The 21530-nt window shown below is 44.9% G+C and overlaps 1 protein-coding gene and 1 long non-coding RNA gene across 2 annotated transcripts; both read left to right on the top strand.

Annotated features, from left to right (window-relative positions):
- Positions 1-1364: 1364 nt before the first annotated feature.
- Positions 1365-7115, top strand: LOC128756029 (uncharacterized). Its single transcript, XR_008414186.1, has 3 exons — positions 1365-1642; positions 3114-3244; positions 4067-7115. It is a non-coding gene; the product is annotated as an uncharacterized LOC128756029 (long non-coding RNA).
- Positions 7116-14911: 7796 nt separating this feature from the next.
- Positions 14912-21339, top strand: LOC128756458 (uncharacterized). Its single transcript, XM_053860996.1, has 8 exons — positions 14912-15135; positions 15997-16106; positions 16241-16325; positions 16491-16686; positions 16775-17796; positions 17870-18669; positions 20071-20271; positions 20379-21339. The coding sequence occupies exons 1-8, from the start codon at positions 14978-14980 to the stop codon at positions 20639-20641; spliced, it is 2835 nt and encodes a 944-aa protein (XP_053716971.1). The 5' UTR covers positions 14912-14977; the 3' UTR covers positions 20642-21339.
- The last annotated feature ends 191 nt before the right edge of the window (positions 21340-21530 follow it).

The following is a 21530-nucleotide window of genomic DNA, read 5'->3' as shown; positions in this document are numbered from 1 at the left end:
CCCGTTGCTGGAGTCCAGGTGCTCTTGTACTGAAGTCATCAGGGGTTGATTGGCTCCAGCCGTGTGCCAAAGGAACAGGAAGAACGGAGGGAGAAAACAAAACGGGACTCACGTGACAAAATAAGAGCAGAATCATGACAGAAATGGCTGATCAGAGAATTGTGATCGTAATTGTGCAAGGACCAGCAAGTCAGTCTGTTGGAAGGAATCATTGAGCGTACAAGGGTGGAGTCAACGCTAATGAAGAAAATAAATAGTTTGGAGAAATTAATTTCATCCTAAAATAAGCTGATTCAATAAGTAATGATGGACAGAGTGTGAAAATAAATAGAGGATGTCACACTGAAGAAAGCTGCACAGAGTGAGCAAAGCCAGATGAAAGAATATAACATATATTTGGTGCCAGAAAACATTGATAATCCCAGGCTCATACAGAGAATGAGATCAAGGACAAGGTGGGAGACAAAGAGGAATTTTTCGCACAGCAGATCAGCCAGATGCTCAGAGTGGGTGAAAGCACTGTAGGAAGTAATGAAACTCAAGGTTCTCAGGGCAGCATGGCAGGCTAGACCCATCACAGTCAACGATCAGATCAGGAAAGAAGAAGCAAGTGGCAATGACAAGTTATTCCAGGAAATGAAAGGAGAGGTATTCTCTTCCCCACGGAGATGAGAGGCAGAAATTATTAGATTTATTCTTCTCTCAGCTCTTTTCTCTTTCCATTGTATGTTTGACACAAGTACAACAATGATGGTCGCCTCAGGAACACATACAGTAAATAAGGAAACTTTCACAACACCAATATAACATAGATGTATGTCATGGAAGGCACCAGCCGCACATGACTTTACAGTTTTCCAAGCAGCGGTGCGGTACAAACACCTTGTTACAGTATTTATCGTTTGAGCATCACGGTGAAGGCAGCAATGGCATGAGGATGAACACCATGATGACGCCATTTCCAGTGATGCATTCAAAAGGTCACAATGAAGCATCTGCGCCCGGTCATGAAAAGCTGTCAGATTCTGGTAAACAAACAGTGTATCTGACTGATAGGTGGCCGATACGATCATTTCTGTCTCTGTAAGCGGAACCTAAGCTAACAAAGAATGCAAAGCATGTTGTGTTCATACGTGTCTGTCGTGTATGTTTGTTGCAAACATTCCACACCACCAAAACACAAGGAACAAGAAGCAAAATGATTTTATCACTTCTTGCCTTTTCTGTATTTCAAAAAGTGATGAATCACGATTGGAGTCACTGACACAAACTGGTTCCACTTTAGAACTCCTGTCTCGATAAACATTTGCTTGGTGATTACTGTCATGCGAACGGCTTTGATCCAAGGGTGTGTCATCATGACACGTAAAGCACATAACTTCAACAACAATCCATTTCAATTGGCATTAGTATTGTTATTATTTTGTTTTATTTTTTATTTTTCATCATTTTTACCTGTTCGAACGTGTCATGCACCACCACAACATCATACGTTCACAGTAGCACTGGGCCAGCTCATAGACTGTGTGGACCGATGTGTTGCCATCTTGTGGTGAGAGCACTACAGAAGTAAACACTACAGAAAAAAATTTACACGGCTGAGAAGTCAATTAAATGTCATAACAAAAACACCAACAAACAGGTCAGTTCATTTTTCATGTTCATTTTGATTTGGATGTTTGATTCGTTTGTCATGATGTGCAAATTTAACATAGATTTGTAAATGTGAATCTAAAGCTATCACATTCATGTGTATGGAGAGACTTCATAAAAATGCGGTCAAATCGTTTTCAAAAACTTGCTCTATTACAGCAGATGTAAACACGGAGCGGCTAAAAAATGAATAATTATTTATACATACCCCATTACATTTACTTTATGATTATTTCAAGACAATCCCAAAATACTTCCAGACTAAGTGAAGGGTTCGGAGGGAAGCAATTACAGTGGATACAATGCCATTCAATGTGGTGTGTCTACATGTTTTATTTATTTTATTTTATTTATGTATTTATTTTTTTTTGCATTGAAGATGAGTACCAAAAAATCACCCAGATTCTTTTGAATTAACAATTGTGTAAGTAGAACGTGAGGAGGCTGGACTCCCCTGAACTACTTTCCATGGTTCACCTGAGTGCATCGTGTGACCTGCAAAGGCGTTGTTGTTCCACGCCTGGGTGGAACCTAAAGAAAGGACTACTCCTTGCATTTAATTGAAAATGCTGTGACTGTTTGAAACATTGTTGTTGGCATGTCCTCCTGTTTCACCGTTTCAAATGAGCCACTGTACAGTAGCTCTCCCATGACAGCAAGCACGTGTATCAGGAAAAAAGCAAATAGTTACCAAGATAGTAAGTATAAGAGAGCTTCCCATTAGTAAGAAACCTGAAATGTGATGTGTGTGTCAAAACCAAAACTGCCACCTCCGATGAGCTGTGCCATGGAGATCGGATTTGATCCTCAGTCAGTGTTTGTTTACTGTATCACAGCAATAAAAATGCACTTTTCCACTGATGAGAAATGCGCTCATCACATCAGTGTAGCAGAAGTCTAAGTATGACACTCACTCTAATGATCTGGAATGAACCCATTTGACTGTTCTCTCTCCCACTTCTGCTTCCATGAGAGACTGATTCGAATAAAGCGCTCTGACGAGAAACGTCAGACGCGCTGAGAGTCGCTCCACTGTCTGATCGCAACGTTGGTTGACAATGTCTTTGATATAATTCCATTCCGATGATGACGATGACCATTATTATTGATGTTGTTGTCCTTGTTTTAACGTAAAGTCAATAACTGCAGTGTGTTTTGACTCGCTGTTGTTGAACTGAGTTTCGTTTCCATCCTCCTGCGTCACAGAACGGACATTCTGGTTTATGGCTCCATCTTGAGGCAGAATTGACACCTGCAGGGTTCTATGAATGACTATTTATTTCGACAATCGAGCAATACGGCAGGAACGATTGCATTTAAGCATGTACTACATCAAGCATAGTGACAATGGCCCCTTTCCCACTGTACTACCATGTGATGGTCCATTGTCGCTCACAATTGGTCCTGCTGACTTCACTTGCAGTCAGGCAAAAATGATGAGCGTCACCATGTCTTTGCAGCGAAACAGCAACGGAGACCGACCCAATTCTTTCTCGAACTCGGCTGCCAATGACTCTTCAATGGTGTCTCGTCACAATCGACTTGACAACGTCTTTTACGCAGCGTCGCCTCCACTCAGCAAGAGTTCCAGGTGAGCTGTAAACCCGGTTTGCACTGCCCCCTTTTCTTTCAGTGGAACAACAAGAACTGAAGGAGCTTTGTTCCGGGCCCTCCGTGACTGGCTACATCATCGAGCAGGTCATGAAGCATGATGAGGCCGGTGAAGAACTGAATAAAATATAGTGTTGCACGTTATTGTGACGCGCACTTGTGCGTGGTCACGGGAGTGTGTGTGTTCAGTTGATTCACCGGCAGGTATATCATTCAGTCAGCAGAGGGCAGGGGAAGACAGAGGTTGGCCATTGAATGGCGTGTAGGTTTAAAGGAAGTGACGTTTTTATTCACCACTTTTCTCACCATTGACAAATGTGTAAGCCTCGTGTAACCCTGTCCACATTTTGTTGCAGACGGCGTTCTGCTGACTACATTAATACACTACATTAATACACCACATTATAACTGTAGACATGGTAATAGTATTCAGACCTGTTACATTATACCGCCCTGAATTTAATGATCTTTGCGCAGGTGGATTTTAAACACACTAAATCATGCCAACCCACGGCTGCCGAGCCAAATGTGACTCTGCCCAGTCATATGTGCTCTGACCTCTAACGGTCTTTGCTATCGGTTCATCCACATCGAGGCACTGGCTTCAGCCTGAGACTTCGAGTGATTGGCTCTCCGCCCAGGTAGTAATTATGACCCCCTTGTCTTCCGCTCCTCAGCTTCTTTTTCCACTCAGCCATTGACTTGTGATGATCATCGGGTGCTATGGTTGCATTTGTTCCTGCAAGTCATGTGAGCTCATTCTTGTCTCTCATGTGGGCGGCCATTAAATCGTTGGTTCCAGAGAACCCTGCTCCCCTGGCGGTCGAGCCCCGTTGTCCTGTGCCGGCGCTGAACTTCAGGGAGCTGCTGGAGAAGCAGGAGGCGAATAACACGTCCACACAGCTGAACAAGCATTTACAATCCAAGCAGTGGGCTAATCTACTGGGACCAGGACCAAGGAGACGTTTGGTAGGAGGGAATTCCGGATCGAGAGACTCCAGCCCCAGCACCTGCCCATGTCATCGCCACACTACACCTCTTCATCGTCGTCCATCAGTGGGAGGAATCCACCGTCGGTATTGTCTGTTATTTTTCTTGCAGCTCCCTCCCGCCCTGAATGCGGTGCGGTTTGGACCACTCGGTGCTTGAAGTAAGCCCCCTGCTTGTGGTCCTAGTGATCAAGAGACCTAAGTCTCGAGACCCGGCCGAGCTAATGGCTAAAAGAGATCACCTAGTCTGTGGTTTATGCCTGCAACTTGTGCTTCCGATGAGAACACTCAGTGCACACCTAGCGGTCATTTTGTTTCGCGCACTCCTGGGAGCTCCAGGTATGATCCCAGACGTGCTCTGTCGGGTGCTGCTGCCCATGCTCCAGAGACAGCATGGTTCTTACATCATCACGTGACTGCTCTTGATGTAAGTGGAGCCACAGTCAGGCACTGTCAGAGTTTGAATAACCAACAACCCTTTCAAGGGGCTAGTATTGTTGCTGGAGCTCAAAGGACGGCTGGTTACCCCCGACTTGGCTCTGTCTCTGTGGGACTTTCTCCCGGAGTGGAGAGACCTGTGTGGTCCTCTTTTGCTGTGGATGGGCTGAACAATACGTGTAGGTGATGCGATTCAGTTCCCTTTTCGACCACCTATCTTCGATGGGGTGTACAGCACAGTGGCCCGTTCTGGGCGCACTTAAAACAAGAGATAAACTCTCTTCTCCTAAGTGAGGACTTCCTAGAGTCTCACTGGAGGAGTGCAGGGCAGGGTTTTACTCTATGTATTTCCTCGTCCCAAAAAGATAAGGAAAGTTCCTGGATCCTGAATCTCTAGAGGTTAAACACTCACATTGCATCACCTCCGTTCAGAATGAATGAATCAAGCCAGATTGAGATTGGATGACATTGGTGGACCAGACAGATGCGTTTTTTCATGTTCCTATTCTCCCGAGTCACTGACAATATCTGACATTCACATTAAGAGGCAATCATTTTCAATTCAGTCGACTACCGTTTAGGTATTCCTTGGCACTGAGGACCTACTCCAAAGTGGTGTACACAGCTTCTGAGTTTCTCAGAAGCTCAGGTCTGAGGATCCTGACCTACCTGAACGACTGTCTCATTCTGGCGATGTCCTGGGAGGAGGTGCAAACAGCAAGGGTGCCGAATCACATCAGACGTCTGGGGATCCTCTTCGATTCTCAATTGATGACAACGCGGCTGGTTTGTGCATCACCATCTCCACCTGGTACAGGACAGGAACAGTCTGTTGTCAACAATAGGAGCAGTCAGTGGTTGAGTCTGTCAGCTCAAGCTCGCCTGGACATGGCGTTCACTCCAGAGTGTGTCTCCGGGATGGGGAGGCAACGTGGCCAGCGAGCCACCTGTTGTTGCTGAGGACGCGTCACGTCCCAGGTGCACTAAACCTGGGTGCAGACAGCATGTCCAGAGGAGGTACCGGTTGCAGGTCTTTCCAACCTCCTCCTCACCAGAATGAACGAAAGGTAAGGATTCACCAGTTGTGTCTGGTTCATACGTTGTCATGTTATGTCAACAGAAGTTGAGGTCTCTGACTAACGGACAGAGTGTTCATCTGCCACAGTGGGAGTCTCGGAGGGAGACCAGTGTCTTCTCAGGAGTCATTTTGAGGGTGCACGTGGCTGCAGGTGCTAAGGTCATAGAGGGCTCATACTGTCCTTTCTTATCTCAGATGGAAATGAGTCTGATTACAGGAGGGAGGTGGACCGGCTGGTGTCCTGGTGTGGCCACAACAACCTGGAGCTGAACGCTCAGAAAACAGTGGAGATGATCGTGGACTTCAGAAGCGTCACATTTCTTCCATTCCCCTCATGATGGCAGAGTTGCCCATTTCCATTTTTACGTTTCCTGGGACCCACCATCACTATGGTTCTTAAAAGGGAGCGGACCATTCATCGCTATATGCCACACTGTCCCTCTGATTTTGATTCATAAATGTATTCTTGCCATTATGGCACTCTCACCCTGTCAACCTGGAATGAGGTATAGAAGCACAACAAGTAACTTTGGGGGAATTCAAAGCAATTTTAAGAGACCAAGAATGAAGCCGATAGCGTCATGTAATCACACTGTGTAATAACACAATCCCAGTCATGCATTCTGTAGTGTGGATTACTGTTTTGTATCTGTGGATTTGCTGTACCTACTCAATTTGGTCATTTGGCCGGTCAATAAAGCAGTTGCATAGGCATAGTGCATTTGGAAAACTCAAGAATAAATTAATTTCAACCTGGATCATACCTGGATCAAGGGCTTGAATGTCTGAGTTATTCAGGTTTGACAGAGAAAAGGTTTTACATAATGACCTCCAGCTATCTGGGTAATAATATTCTTTTATTAGCTGTGCCATTGTCAGGGATCTGCCCCAGAATTGTGGTGCACATGCAACCCTTGATCATTTCCACAAGTGAAAATCCATCGTCCAAAGATCACGTGGACCAAATATTAAATGTTTCCCTCACAAAAACATGAAACATAGAAGAGACACAAGATACAGATCTTGACAGCAGAATACAAAAGACTTTGTGCTAAACTGTGAGACTTCAAAAACAACAGAGAAATATTACAATTATAGGGCCACTCACTATAGTACAAACACAAAGCTGACAGCTCGTAAGGAGGTTCTGGGATAATGTTGAAATTGAACTCTGCACACAGCGATCGCGCTAACGCCAACTAGTTTAACTCCTCAGTTTAAATCAATGGTTCATCATAATCAAGATCCTGAAGTCATCGTACACTGCCATTAAAGCCGGAGACCTTCCTTCAATAGGATTTCCAGATGATGAAAGTTTCTGGTTAAAATGTAATATTCAGTGGAGACACGGTTGGCAGTTTTTTCCCTCAGTTTTCTGTGTATTGTAAGAATGAATAAACAGTATTGAGTTTGCAAATATTACCTTGCCAAACCGTTTGTGTTGAAAGTCGAGAGTTGAGATCATCAATCTGGAACCAAAATCCGGACCATGGGCCTGTTTGGTTTTAAGTGTTAATAGGGCTGTTTGACATTGCAGGTCAACACCAGGTGCAGGGTTGGGTAAATCGGTCCTCAAAGGGCTGGGGCGCAGAAAAGGCTGCGGCCCTTTGTGGAGCAGTTTTCCCACCCCAGACCTAGTGGTTAGCACTCTCGTGTAGCACGCTCACTCCCGGGTCAGACCGGTGGCTTTTCTGCAAGGAGTTTGCATGTTCTTACCCGTGTGCACGTGGGTTTTCTTCGGGTACTTATTTAATTGGTCATTGGTATGTGTTTCATTTCCTGGATCTGAGCTTTGATGTCGCCATCAACCTTGTTCACTTGGAGCTGGTGTCCTACATGAATATGACTGTTTTGCTCCGTACTAAATCACCTTTCGGATGTATGAAACCATGAAAGCTTTGTTGTCCACACGTGTTAAAACACATTAACTGCCGTCAAGTCAGCTTTGCTTAAGATGTTCCAAATGATTGGGTGATTGATATTTTTGATCAGTTGAAATCAATCAGTCACTCATTCAATGTAAAATGGAGCATTTTAATCAGGCAGTCATTCGGCAAACTGTTAAAACTTTGAAATTTCATTTACATTTTTATCTTTATGTGATGCTACTCTTTCAGTATATGACATTTAATTGCTGAACAAAGGAGGTGCTCAAAGCATCCAGAACTCTCACACACAAACAAAAAAAAGTTTAAATAACCCCCAAATCAGGTGGAAACTTGACAAAGTAGAAAATACACATTACACTCAGCATGTAATGCCCCTCTTTACATCAACGACAGGGCTGTGGAAGTGGTGAGTACAACCAAATACCTGGGTGTGCACATCACAGATGATCTTAGCTGGTCACTCCACACCTCCTCCCTGGCAAAGAAGGCACAGCAGCGTCTGCACTTCCTGAGGCGGATGAGAAGAGCTTCCCTGCCCCCCCCCATCCTGACCACCTTCTACAGAGGGACAATCGAGAGCCTGCTGACCAGTTGCATCTCCGTCTGGTCTGGGAGCTGCAGTGCATCAGACTGGAAGTCTCTGCAGAGGGTGGTGAGGACAGCGGAGAAAATCACCGGGACCCCGCTCCCTGCCATCAAGGATATAGCAGATGTTCGCTGCTTATCCAGGGCACAAAGGATCATCGCGGACTCTACTCATCCAAACTATGCACTGTTCTCCCTCCTGCCATCTGGCAGACGGTTCCGCAGCATCCGATGCAGAACCACCAGATTCAGGAACAGTTTTGTTCCTGGTGCTGTCAGGTTGCTGAACATTGGACAATAGCTGCAATACTGTTTATTTGTTCAATTGTACATCCTCTGGACTGGCACTTATCTGTTATTTTATTATTATTTATCTATCTATTTATTTTTGGACATTTCGTTTCGTTTTTGGAAACCGGAGGCCTCAGACCGAAATTTCGTTGCCATCATATAGTAATATGTTTTGTGCAATGACAATAAAGAAAGTCTAAGTCTAAGTCTAAGTCTAAGTAATCAACTCCGCTTCAGCAGCGTTCTCCCAACCGTGCAGACTCTGTTTCCTACGGCAGGTTCTCAATCAGCAAAGACACATCTTGCCTAAGTTTGCACTGTCTGGCTTGTTCCAGGTTCACTGCTAAAGGAAACGTGGACAGTAAAGATCAATGTTTTTAAAAAAGCACTTAAAGTTTTGCTTTTATTCTATAAGTTGAAACATCATTGTGGTTTCCTGTTTTTGTTGCCTGACTACTAACCTCTTTGACTTGACTTGTTGGAAAAATATGTGTCCACTCATGGTTTTTGTCCTCTCATGCACTGCATCGTCAGCTGGTCCTTCTCGTCCAGCGGGTGCTGCTTGGGTCCCGACCAGACCGTAGAATCAGAATCAACTTTATTGCCATGGTCAGTGAGGATCCCACCAACTAGGAAAGTGCTTCGGAATAAAGTGCTGTCAATAAATAAAATAAAATAAAACAACAACGCTGTTGTACCAGACGGTGATAGAGGAGGTGAGGATGGATTGGATGAGCTGATGTAGCAGAGGGAACCGGACAAAACGGCAAAGTATCACCAAAAGGTGGGAGACCCTGGATGTAGTTGCCACAGTAGAGCACCCAGTGAACACTGTTGGGGGCACATGGATACTCAGTGGAACTTCCAACTCCTTTGAAGAGTGAGCCAGAGGTGCGCCATCTTGGGGCATTCAGAGACAGGTCTCGGGGCCTTGGAGGTATAGGCCGACTGCCCTGGGGCAGCCTCGCTTGGGGTGTATTGTCTCCTCGTCGTCCTTCGGGAACATGTTCAAACACGCTTGTTGTTGTTGAGGTCGGTCGTCGTCCTCTGTTGCGTTGACCCAAACCAGCTTCCTCGAAGCCTGCGCACACGCAGGAAGACGGGACTCGAACGCTGGTGGAGCAGGGCTCTCAGAAGCCGTGCTCGCCTATGACTTAATTGTTGCCTGCATGTGGTGCACCTGATCAGGTAGCGCTTGCATGTGGGATGTGAGTCCAGGAGATATAAACGCACTGAGCACAAACACGTGACACAGGCATGGTGCTGGACTGGCTGAGTGGAAGAAGTGGCTCAGCAATGGAAGGCAAGGGGGTTATAGATAGTGGCCAGTGTCTACGTGGGCGGTGATACGATGGTAGTTGTAGTTTAGTTGGCTAAAAACTGCGCTCCAACCGTGCTCCAAAACGTGAAGAGAGAAAGAATCATTGTTGTTATGAAGCAGGCTGAGGCAAAGTCGTTTTGACTAAGCACAGTTGCGCTTTGGCTGAGGTAGCGTTGGTGGTGTGCCTTGGGATTTTTTCATGAACGAAGTGAGCCTGAACTTGAAAAAGTTGACCACCACGCTAGAGGGCTACACACATATGACAACAAAGCCAGCTTTATCAGCGTATGAGCAAAAACAAACAGGAGCCAAGTAGCTTATAGTCTCATAGGTGTACTGACTAAGTGATTGGTTTCAGCTGGGCGTCAAACAAAAGGACAAAACAGGAAACACCATGACAAAATAAAAGCATTCACAGAACACAATGTGTTAGTGGAGATTGAAATAAACATTCATACATTCATCATTTGTGCATCATATTCACACTTTTCCTCGTTTGTTTTCTCTTTTTTCTTTTGATCTCAGTACATTTGTTTTCTATTTGACTGTTCTTTATGTTATGCTTTAGCTGTGTTGCACCTGATCTTATGGTGGGGCATAATAATAATAATAATAATAATAATAATAATAATAATAATAATTTGCGCTAAAATATTTTGGTAGCTCCAGAAAACTGTAATTCGAGAATGATCTCTGCCAGAAGAGCCAGTTTGGCAGTTAACGCGTTTGCTGTAGAGCCCTCATCATCGCGTGGGTGGGTCCCAGTGACGCTCTTATTCTGGGTGAAAGCCCCCCTTGTACGTCCCCCGCTTGTTGCGGAACCAATTAAATGCCTCTGTTTGTGCCTGCCAACATGAACACCGACACTGACACTCTCCGGTGGAAGCCGCTAACGGGAGCTCCGGTTCGACTGCTAGCAGTTCAATTGCTCTAGCTGCAGTGAGACGTTGTCAAAGTTCGTCGATAGTCGAAAGGCGAGTGCTTGACTTGACCGGACAGCGAAGACATTTTTGTTGGTTTTGTAAGCGGTGCTAATGGCAGAGCAGAGGGCGGAGGGGGACGCGGCGGCCAGTGAAACGCGGACCGCTAGAGCGGCAGCTCTGGCTCGGCTTCTGCACCAAGAAAGCTGCCAATTGCTCCAGCTATACGTGAGTTTGCTCTGTGAAATCGTCACTCCTCTTCTCATTACAATGGAGTCATTTGCCAGTGGGCTTGTGCCTGGGGAATTAGCTACCTGCTGCGTCCCTCCTGACGAAGTATCTCATTCGGTTTAACTGAAGAGAAGCGCTTGCTTGAGCTAACGTTAGTAACGCGTTTGCATGCAACCGACCCTGCCAGTGAATGTGCATGCGCTTGTCCAAGGCAACCACCTCCCTCACAGCACTCTTGCATCTCTCCTGGGGCCTTCTAATGGAGTGCGGTCTTTTTCAAATTTCCCTCAGTGCTTTATTCCTATCCAAACGCTGGGCAATTGCAAGGATGATGGAATATGTAGTGTCTTCTTTTCACATCCCATGATTAAATCATGTAAATCTTCTCACTACTCACTCTCCTCTTCAGAGAGAAAGGGAGACCTTCCCAGCAGACCACACCCCAGACGGCGGCCGTATGGTGTCCCTCTCCCTGGGGAGCGAGGAGCCCAGTGCAGAGGAGCAGGTGCAGTTGTTGCACTTAGCTCTGCGGCAGTGTTTAGGCCTTATCCACTGTGTCATCCAGAAGGAAGAAGAGGAGTGGGGAGAGCTTGATGGAGAGTATGAGAACTTGAGGAAGGCCGTGCGCTTACGGCTCGAATACTTGCTCCACAGCACCAAAGATCTGGTGGAGTCCGAGGACTTGCCTGTCTCTCCTGATACTCGGTGTACAGAGGTATTAAAATTCTTCATCGAGCACCTTGGTGTCATTCCAAGCAGTATCATTTTATTTATGAGCAATTCACATCATTCAGAGTCTTTTATCCAAATCATTTTGAAAACCTTTTAAAAAGACGTGCATCCAGCAAAACAGGAAAATAAAAGGAGTCTGAAAGGCAAACATTGAAAATTTGTTGAGGACAAGAGGATCATCTCAACATGGAGCAGCATGTAGACGCCAGGCTGTTCTTCACCATTTGACCACGTAAACTGTGCAAGATCAGTACGTTGCCCAACAGTGGGTGTCAGTGTCTTGAAGCTGCTCTTTCGTGGCGAAAGGGCTTGCACACAGTTATTTTCACACATTTATCTTAAAGACTTGTGTGTTTGATCTAATATGGCATGGTCTAAATTCCTAGCTCAGTTCTGATTCAGCTGTGCCTGTACAGTTAGATACAGTTTCCTGTTCTTGCTACTGACACCTTTGGCTACTGTATTCAGTTTGCAGAAAGTTCAATGTCCTTGGTTGTAGCAAGTGATTCTGTGAGGTTATAATACCCTGAGCCAGCTGCTCAGTACAACTGGAAACAAAGAGGGCTGTCCAAAACGGTCCTCTACGGCGGTGCAGGTTGCTGTTCCAACCCTACTGTCTCACACAACTTCAATCAATTTGGTGTCTGAAGACTGTACACGCAATTGATCCTGAGTCTGGTGCTGCTTGTTTCAGCTGACACCTCACTGGTTAACTTGCGTGTGCTTGCCGGGTTGGCGCAAAGCACTTTGAACACCCCTGATCTGATTAAATCAATTCATACAAATGTCATTGTCCGCTGGTCCATATGTTATTTAATTTTAAACCAAAGTGTCTCAGATTTTCTCGTCCTTGCAGGCAGCCGTCAACAGCGCTCAGGAAGTTGTCAGAAAGATATTGCAGATGAATGTAGTTAAGTTGTGACATCACAAGTTCACTGGGTCTCTTGAAAGTCTCTTGAACTTACTGACATCCTTATTTACCTTGACATTATGTAGAGAAACATTTTTGACATAAACACTCAGACTACCTGGCCCGATTGAGTGAGCTAATTTTCCTTTAAAGGAGAGTTGGCAGAGGAAAAAAATGTTACAATTGGATCATTCATCATTATAGTTCTATAGTTCAGTTGACAGTCAAGCTTACACAATACAAGATGTATAAAATACGCTTTTCTAATCTTAACTTGAATCTATTTTAACACGTGTTTGTGAAATTTGTATTGTTGTTTAAGTGCTCTCCCTTTACTATGTGTGAAATTTAACATGTGTTTTATGTGTTCTGTCTTGCAGGAGGTGGATGGTGCTGGCGGAGGGTTCGGGCTGAAAATTTGGACCTATCGAGTGCTGCTGGAGCTAATCCACTGGGCCGACCACGCTGCGCAGACACTCCACATCCTACATACGGAGAGAAAAGAAGCTCAAGAGGTCTAATCTTTGTGCTGATCCCAAAACCATCTCTGAATGGACTTACTCCGCCACCTCTCTATGTACATGAAGCATTTGTGAATGCTAGAGGTCAACTAACATAGCTAAGCCCCTCTAACAAAGATCTGTACACAGCTTCCCCCAGACACTGGTATTTCCACAGTGAGCGCTGAATTGACCTCTAGTTTGCTGTTGTGGCTGTTTCCTCAAACAAAAGCGTGTGCAGACTGTAGCAGTGTGTGGCTTGTGCAGCAGGAAAGTTAGACCAGCTTTTTATATACTGTGTGCAAATTGTTTTATGTGTTCACGACTCACCTGAAACACTCCAGTCAACTAACTTGCAAGATTGCTGCCAGAAATCAATGACTGTTAAACTGTGACTGTTTTGATAGCTTTAAGAACATACCTAATCAGAATGATCCCAAAAAGAGCATATGCATGGACGCAATACTTTTCCTCGTGATCAAGTGTCGTGACTGCTGCTATGGTCTACAGGTCCTCCAGATGTTTACTTGAATGTGCTGCTACACTGATCACATGGTTGGGCTTTTAGACACCCCAAGGTTTCGTCTTCATGTTCTTGTGTTTGCTTAGCTAAATGTTATCAACCAAATAGGGCAGTAGAGCTTAAGTCAGACTGTTGACTGCCTAGTCACATTTCTGACCGACATTAGATGCCTGTGTTTTTAGCTGGAAAGTGGAAATAACAATCAACTTTGTTATGCAACTTACTTACATGTGTTATCTTACTGTGACCCGCTCCATTTTCCTCCCGATGGCCAGTAGGAGAATATGAAATAATTAAAACTGTGACTCCATTTTTGAGGTCTGTGGGGTTTTTTTTGTTCTCACCACCATTCAGGTAAGAGATGGTGCAGACATGTATTAAAATACTGCTCTGACAAACCTGATACAAGAGACTAGAAGAGCAACAAAAGATGCTGCCATTCTTTGCATCGTCAGCAGAGTTACAGTGATTTCGCTCCTTGGCCTGACAGAGGAGGAGTTTTCTTTACTATCAGAGAGGGCCCAGCTGCAATTCCTTGACAGGCACAACCATCTAGAGCTAACCTTGGTTTCCCAATGACCTTCTGCAGTTGTTGCGTCTGGTGAGCAAGCATGATGGGTGAAAAAATTAAATAAATACAGAAATTATTGGATTTTTTTTGGCAACCAATCTATGGAGGAAATGGAAATAAGACAGGGCACGTAATGTTTTTTTTCCAATGTGTTTTTCAATCTATTTTGTGGGAATATACTGTTCAATGAGCCTTACTTGATAAAGGAATCTAAATTGGAAATGGACCGATTGTATTTTGAGTTGGAAACAGTTGCTATGAACAGCCAGGTGACCAGGAACATGCGATCTGATACTGGTTCGCAGGCACAACAGTTACAATAATGACGACAGGATTAAGTTCACAGGCTCCAAGGGGTCACAAAGGGTCTAGGTCCTGGTCCAGCCCGAGGATTGGTGCGGGCCTGTCTGTGTACTACCCCCTGGTGTTATGGTTTTTGAACAGTGGAAAACGTGTGAAGGATAAAACTGGTGGATCCAACTGAACATAGGTGTCTCTGCCTCCAAGTTGCTGTCTGGGGCCCATGAAGGAAACAAGAGAAAGAAAACCCAAGAATAACAAACGGAAAGTCGTCAAAGCGTCGGAGATAATCGCCTTAACCCCTCTCTAAACTGGTAAAATTAGCATATACATTCAATAGGGTCTATATTTAACACAGAGAATAGCGCTCATTTGAGGCGATGCGTAATATCGAGACGAGAAAATTGCTCCCCATTTTATCATGCGCCCCAAAGGATGTTGAGTTGCACATGCGCACAGTGCGTTTATTCAGAGCTGCGAGCGAGAGGAAAGGGAGTCTTAATGGCGGAGAACGTACGGTCGCCGTTCGACTACCGGGAGCCGCCGACCCTCGACAGCGACGGGGACGGAGGGAAACCGCCGCCGTCGCGGGGGTGAGTGAGCACAACGAGGCGGCTAGTGTGCCTTGGAGCCTTTCTCCTGGCAGACGGGAGGACTGGAGCTCGTTTGTTCAGTGCAGCACCCGTTCTTAGGAATAATTTGTGAAGCAGTTAGGTGCTTGCCAGTCTCCATTTGTTTGTGTTTAGATGTGCTGTAATGGTTAATGACTACGTGCGATATTATTGCATTTATGTTCGAGCGGGTATCGTACTCGGTATTTTGACATGAAGCTACATTAGCTGTTGTGGCTAACTGTTAGCTTTAGCGTGTATGTTAGCAGTCGCACAACAGGAATAAGCAGTGGAAAAAAAAATGTTGCTCCATATTTGTTCTATGAACCGAGATGTTTTGGAAGAATCATAGCGAGATGATCCCAACAACAGGCGTCGCGGCGCTAGTTATTTCATAAAACAACTGGTCTGTTGATGGAGTCAAAGTGTTATATCTTGAAATATTGCCTCTATTAAAACTTTTATTTTCTTTATTCAGCGTGGTTTCATACTTCCCCAGGGACTCTTGATTTTATGATATTGTACATGTTGTGGTCCATTCACACTCAGTGTACGGTGTTTGAAAATAGCACCCCGTTTTAATTCATACAGTGTACTCTTGTTTGGGTTTGGCATGTTGGAAATAGCGTCTTGCTTTACATTAATTCCCCCTTTTTTTTCCTTGCGCTTCTCTACACCGTCATTAAATTAACTTCTATGTGGTATTGTGTGAACATGCCCTGCCAACCCATGTAAGTTTGATCTGAATTTTAGTTGAACCAAATGTTCCCTGGTTACAGCTTTGGTCATTTTGATATGTTCTTGACTGTGTCTTCACTTGACATCATGGTTTTGACTAAACAGCCGAGTGTGTGGGAGGAAAAGGAAGGGGACACCAGTGAAGGTGTGCGACCGAGCGTATGTGACCGAAGATGAAGAGGAAGAGAGCATGTCAGAACACAGCTATAGTCCAGGTACCATCACACAATACCCCTACAAACTTTTTGTTCAGAAGAAAACTGCCAATTGCATCTGCTGGTTCTCTATGCCATGGAGTTTTTTTTGTTTTTTTTTTTTGGTCACAATGATCTTTAATTGTATTTCCCAGGTGACGGTCCATACCCTGAAGGTGGTGAGGATCACTTACCCCCACCTGGGAGTCCTTATTATCTTTCTGATCCGACCCAGCTCTGGTAAGTGTGACACAAAGTTAAAGTCACTTGTCGCATTAAATGCTGTATAACTGCTTTTGAAGAAATGCACTGAGACATGCGTGTTAGCTGTGGATAGTTTTAATCAATAAACTTTTCTGCATTGATCCGAGACTGTCACATTGCTGATTTTCTAATGGTTTCCAGTGTGTCAGAGCTTGGAGAAGATGGTGCGGGAGGAGTCAGAGGTCCTGTGCTTTTCCATCCACCACCCAACTGCAGGATTCGTGAAGTGCACTGTGGGACTCAGGTGCGTTTGGTTGTCATTGCTATAAGAGACATCGCCAAAGGAGAGGAGATCACCGTGGATTATAGCCTGACAGACTGGGGAGAGAATGGCCTGGTAAGAAATCAAATGCGTTGTTTTACTTTTAGAGATTTGGTTGTTAGTGATGTTTGACTCATATGATTGTGTCACCATGTCTTACCAGGAGGATGAAGGTGGCCCCCATCCTCTTTCCCTCTCTGTTTCTGACTATCTTACCCCATCTTGGTCATTGTCACCCTCCTCATCTCCACTTACCCACTCTGAACCTAGTGATTCAGATCGTGAAGAGTATGAGGAAGAGGAGGATGATGACGATGATGATGATGATGAAGAAGAAGAAGAAATGGAGGAGATAAGAGGTAGAATGCTTCGCCGCCGCAAGAAACGCAAAATGCCGTCTGCAGGAAGTTCGAAGAAAAAGAGTGCCCCCACTTCATCCAGAGGACCTGGGCGTCCTTGTTCATCCTTCTCACGCCCTGCACCGGTCGGACCTGCCTCTAGGTCTCATTCCCACAACTCAAGTGGTCCACTTGCCCCACCAACCACCAACATCAATAATAACATTAACATAAACATTGGTAGCTCCAGTGGTGCTACAGTCAGCCGACGGCAGCATTGTTCTTATTGTGGACGTCACTTTCGTTCTCTGGCTCGTCATCTGGAAAAGCATCACGCCAACCAGCCTGAAGTTAGAGCAGCTTTAGAACTGGCGCACTCACAGAGCTCTGCAAATGGCAGTTCCTCACACCCTCATTCTTCTTCATCTCGCAGTCATTCCTTTGGTGTCCCACAAGCTACAAGCCCTGGTCCACCATCACTCTTCTCAAATGAGCGGGAATCCCCAGTGACACGATCAAGCCCAGGAGCGGTTTCATTTTCCCTCTCGCTTTCACCGACTCCATCAGCTCCACCTCCAACGAAAAAGGGATCCTCTAAACGGGCGGCAGCCCAGATGACGTCACAGGTTGTAAGCCCGTCACCCCCGCCTACACCGAGAAGGGGCAGAAGAATGAAAAGAGAAAAGAAAGAAGAGCAACAAATAGTAGATTTTGAACCCCAAAGGTCTCAAGAGGAATTGGTTCCACCTCCAACACCTGAGCCAGACATCGACCCAGAGGAGGATTTGGAGCTAAGCCTTGAAGGAGAAGCTGATGTACCAGATGAAAAAGATGGCGGCAATATTAGGTACAATTTTAATGAATTTAGTCAGTGCATTATTTTTGTGTTTTGTAATGATGTGATTTTTCTCTCCATTTAGCTCACAAAAACAGCACATTTCTCCACTGCTCACCTCACTTTCCTGCCTGGTCCTCTACCTCCGACAACAGCAGCACTCTTCATTCCTCTCTTTAACCCGTTCTCCTCACTCTGCTGAGGCCTGGCGACAGCTCTGCCACTCCAGCTTGTCACTGCTTATTCTCTTTAACCGCCACCGTGAATGTGAGGTAGCAAAGCTGACTGTTCAGGATTACCACAAGCGGAGCACACCTCAGGCTAGCTCTGGGAACAGCACTCCCACCAGCATGGAAGCCCTCCTGTCACCGTTTGAACGGCAAGTGCTTTGCCATCTTCCACGTGCAAGTGTGTTGGGAAAACGTGGTCGTGTCCAACCTCTCATACTTCCACCTCATTGCGAGTCCTGCCTCGATCTGCTACTACAAACAAGTCCCAATGTGGGTGTGGACCCAGACAGCCCCTATGTTTTTTCACGCCCCTATCACTCTCCCACCACCCCACTACGTGGAACAGACCTGCTGAGAAATCAGGCACGAGCCAGCGGGGCCAAGAACCCTGGAGCCATCACAGCGACCCGCGGTCGACGTCAGGTCGCCATCCTCACGCAGCTTCTGTTGCTGGAGGAGGGTGAGGATGACAACAACACAACTAAACGGTTGGAAGACTTTTTGGAAAATGAGTACCATGTTACACAGAACTGCTCGACGATAACTCAAGATCCTGCACTGATGGGTAGTGTGGGCCGTGTGGTGCTATATGGGGAGAAAGAGGGTGTGCTTTTCCGTGGGATGAGCTTGCAGCACATCTGCCTGGAGTTGGATGGTAAGTATGTGTATGACATGTATGAAATATGTCACTAGTCTCAACGTCCTAGTTCAATTGTTGCAAAGTTGGTTATGAGCTCATGGTTCTCCTCAGTGTTTTAGCATTATAGAGGCCTTATAGGGCCAATTAGATAGAGGTGCATGTGTGTACTGATTGTCTGCTGCCTGCTTGAGGTTTTCTTCAAGAATTTGATGTACTGCTCTTTACTTATGATTCCATCCATTTGAACCAAGATGACAGGTTCATTGGCAGCATTATGCTTCCACCTCCATATTTAACAGTAGGGAGTGTGTTCTTAATTTAAAGGCTTCACCCTTCTTTCTCCAGATGAAAGCCACATCTCTGTGCCAAAAGGCTCCATATTTGTTTCCTCATCTTTCTTTTAGTGTGTCTTTGCAAAGGCCAGACAAGAGGGGGGTCTTTTTTGGTCCATATAGGCCATTTTGGTGCAGTAGCCGCTGGAGTGTGTGCCTTGATAGAGTCACACCACTAGAACTCAGTTCCTTCAGAAGAGCCTCGATAGTAGTCCTTGGATTGTTTTCAACATCCCGCTTAATCTTTCTGGCAAGCCGAGGTCACACTATGTCCTTTGAGGTTTTTGACGGTATGACATGTTTTTGGTACTTTCATGATGATACTTTGCATTGTTGCTACTGGCACCTGTTTCGCATTTTTTTTGTACCCTTTTCCTTCTTTTTTTGGCATTTACAATGCGTGTTCTCAAGTCCTCACAGAGCTCATTGGTCTGGCAAGTCTTGAGTTGACTTGCAAATGACTGAAATGTCAGAAAACTAGTTAAAAAAGGAAATACAAACTGAGACCCTCAGATACGACGGTTTGTTTGAATATCCTGTGGCTATCGGTCTTAGTATCACTAGGGTATGAATATTTTAGGACATGGTGGCTTGGTTGTCAAAGTTATAACACCTTGCACAGTGTTAATTCATGTAACATGAGTGGTCATGGTTCCAGACGTGCCCACATACATTATGTCTTATCTAAGGTGAAATACTAATGTGTAACTGAGATAAACAAGGAATACCTTGTTTTTGACACAGGTATGAATAGTTTTGTGTGTCTGTGTGCTGGCTTCATGGGGACCAATTTTTGATAAAACACTGTCCTCGTGGGGACCTTATGTCTTTGTGGTGATCTTTTTCCGGTCCAAACCTCAATTTGAGGATGAAGACTTCAAAATAACAAGGTGATTATAATTGGGTTACAGTTTGATTCAGAGTCCTGGTTAAGGTTAGCAATTTGTTTTGAAGGGTTAAGTTAAGGGTGAGAGGCTGGCAAAGGCCTCACATTGTCACATAAACACATGTGTGTATAACATATGTATGTGTGCATGTCTATCTGTTTGACTGAGAAATTTTGAATGTATTATCTTTCAAACAGTGATGTCTGGCAACTCGGGAGACTCGTTTTCAGAAGAGTCAGAGCCTGAAGAAGTAAAGGAGGAGGTAAAGGAGAAGGTAGAGGTACCTGTGAAGAAGAAAAGACCTGGGCGGCCACCAGGGAAGAAGAAAGCAGCTAAAGCTTCAGTGGCTAGTCCACCACCAACTAATGCCAATAGGAGAAGTGCACCACCGAAGTCAGGTATGCCAAAAGACAATAGTTTTAGTTGAACCATGTACACTTTATTCACTCTTATATGTGCTTTGTTTGAACCGCATCATCCAAATCAACATATGTTCTTTCTCTAGGCAAACGTGGGGTCCTGAAGCGCCCATGGTCAGAAGCGGAGCGTGTAGCAGTGGAAACACATCTAAACAGAAACCTCCTGGAGCTACGGGTCCCAGCCAAGGCTGATTGTGAGCGTTGTCTTGAACTATGTCCTATGCTGGTGAGCAATCATCGGGACTGGCGAGCAATCAAATTTTATGTGCACAACCGTATCCAGCTGCTGAAGAAGCAGGGGAGGAGGGAGAGCGCTCTGCTAAACCAGCTGGACATACAATGCAAATAACAGTGATGCTGCAGACTCACTGTAAAAACCGCCAGCAGTCGTGTGCGATGGAGTGTTTCTTCATTCCTTAATGTGCATTTCAAGAGTGTCCTCCGTGGAAGGGGATGACTCATCAAACAGAATGGAGAGTGGGAGAGAAAAGGTTTTTTCCACTTGAAGATGTGGTCAATTTGTAGAGCTTCCCTCTCACCCCACCTGAGGTAAAATGTTCATTGATTCAAAATACTTTGTTTTTATGGCTAGTTCATGTGCAAAAGAGAGATTGCTGTTCTGAGTCTCCACAACGCAGCGAACCAGTGAAGTCCTGTCTTCGATTCGCTTTAATCTTTCAACGTTGAATGCCTACGACGGATTCTGATTGTACAAAGTGTCAAGACAGAGAGGAAAAAGTGTATGTAAACTTGTAAATAAGTTGAATTGGCTGTGTGTACCCATAATATTAAGTCATTTTTCATTGTCTTGAACTAGGTTATTAAAGCCATGAGTCATTGTCATAGTGAAAGTAGTATGCTGTTTATCAAGCACAGCAGCTTGAATATACTGTTAATGTGAATATTCATAAAGTCACATTGTATAAACAGGCAGATCTCGGAAAAAGGTGAGGTATGCAGGGGTGAGTTCAACATTTGTACTGTTACTATGATGTTCATACTGTAAATACTGCCCATGCATAATTAAAGTGTATGAGTGTTTTTTTTATAAAACTGTTTCTTTGACAATGATTTAATGTAGTACAGATAAAAAGTGGGTGTGAAGGTGAAACGAAATACTTCTCCACGTTCATGGAACATCCGAGTGAAGTCGCAAGATTATCACGTGATCGAGCCACGTGGTACAGGCCGGATGTTGATATGGCTGCTGAGAAAGTAATGGTCACGCTGTGAAAAGT

This window comes from Synchiropus splendidus, chromosome 3 (genome assembly GCF_027744825.2).
Source record: "Synchiropus splendidus isolate RoL2022-P1 chromosome 3, RoL_Sspl_1.0, whole genome shotgun sequence".
NCBI lineage: Eukaryota > Metazoa > Chordata > Actinopteri > Syngnathiformes > Callionymidae > Synchiropus > Synchiropus splendidus.
The sequence above is the reverse complement of the archived record's forward strand: the minus strand, read 5'-3'. Positions and strand labels throughout refer to the sequence as shown.

Coding starts and splice junctions, on each gene's coding strand:
- LOC128756458 (XM_053860996.1), top strand. CDS start 14,978: ATGTTGAGTTGCACATGCGCACAGTGCGTTTATTCAGAGCTGCGAGCG. Junction 16,107..16,240: donor AGAACACAGCTATAGTCCAG/GTACCATCACAC, acceptor TGTATTTCCCAG/GTGACGGTCCATACCCTGAA. Junction 18,670..20,070: donor CATCTGCCTGGAGTTGGATG/GTAAGTATGTGT, acceptor TCTTTCAAACAG/TGATGTCTGGCAACTCGGGA.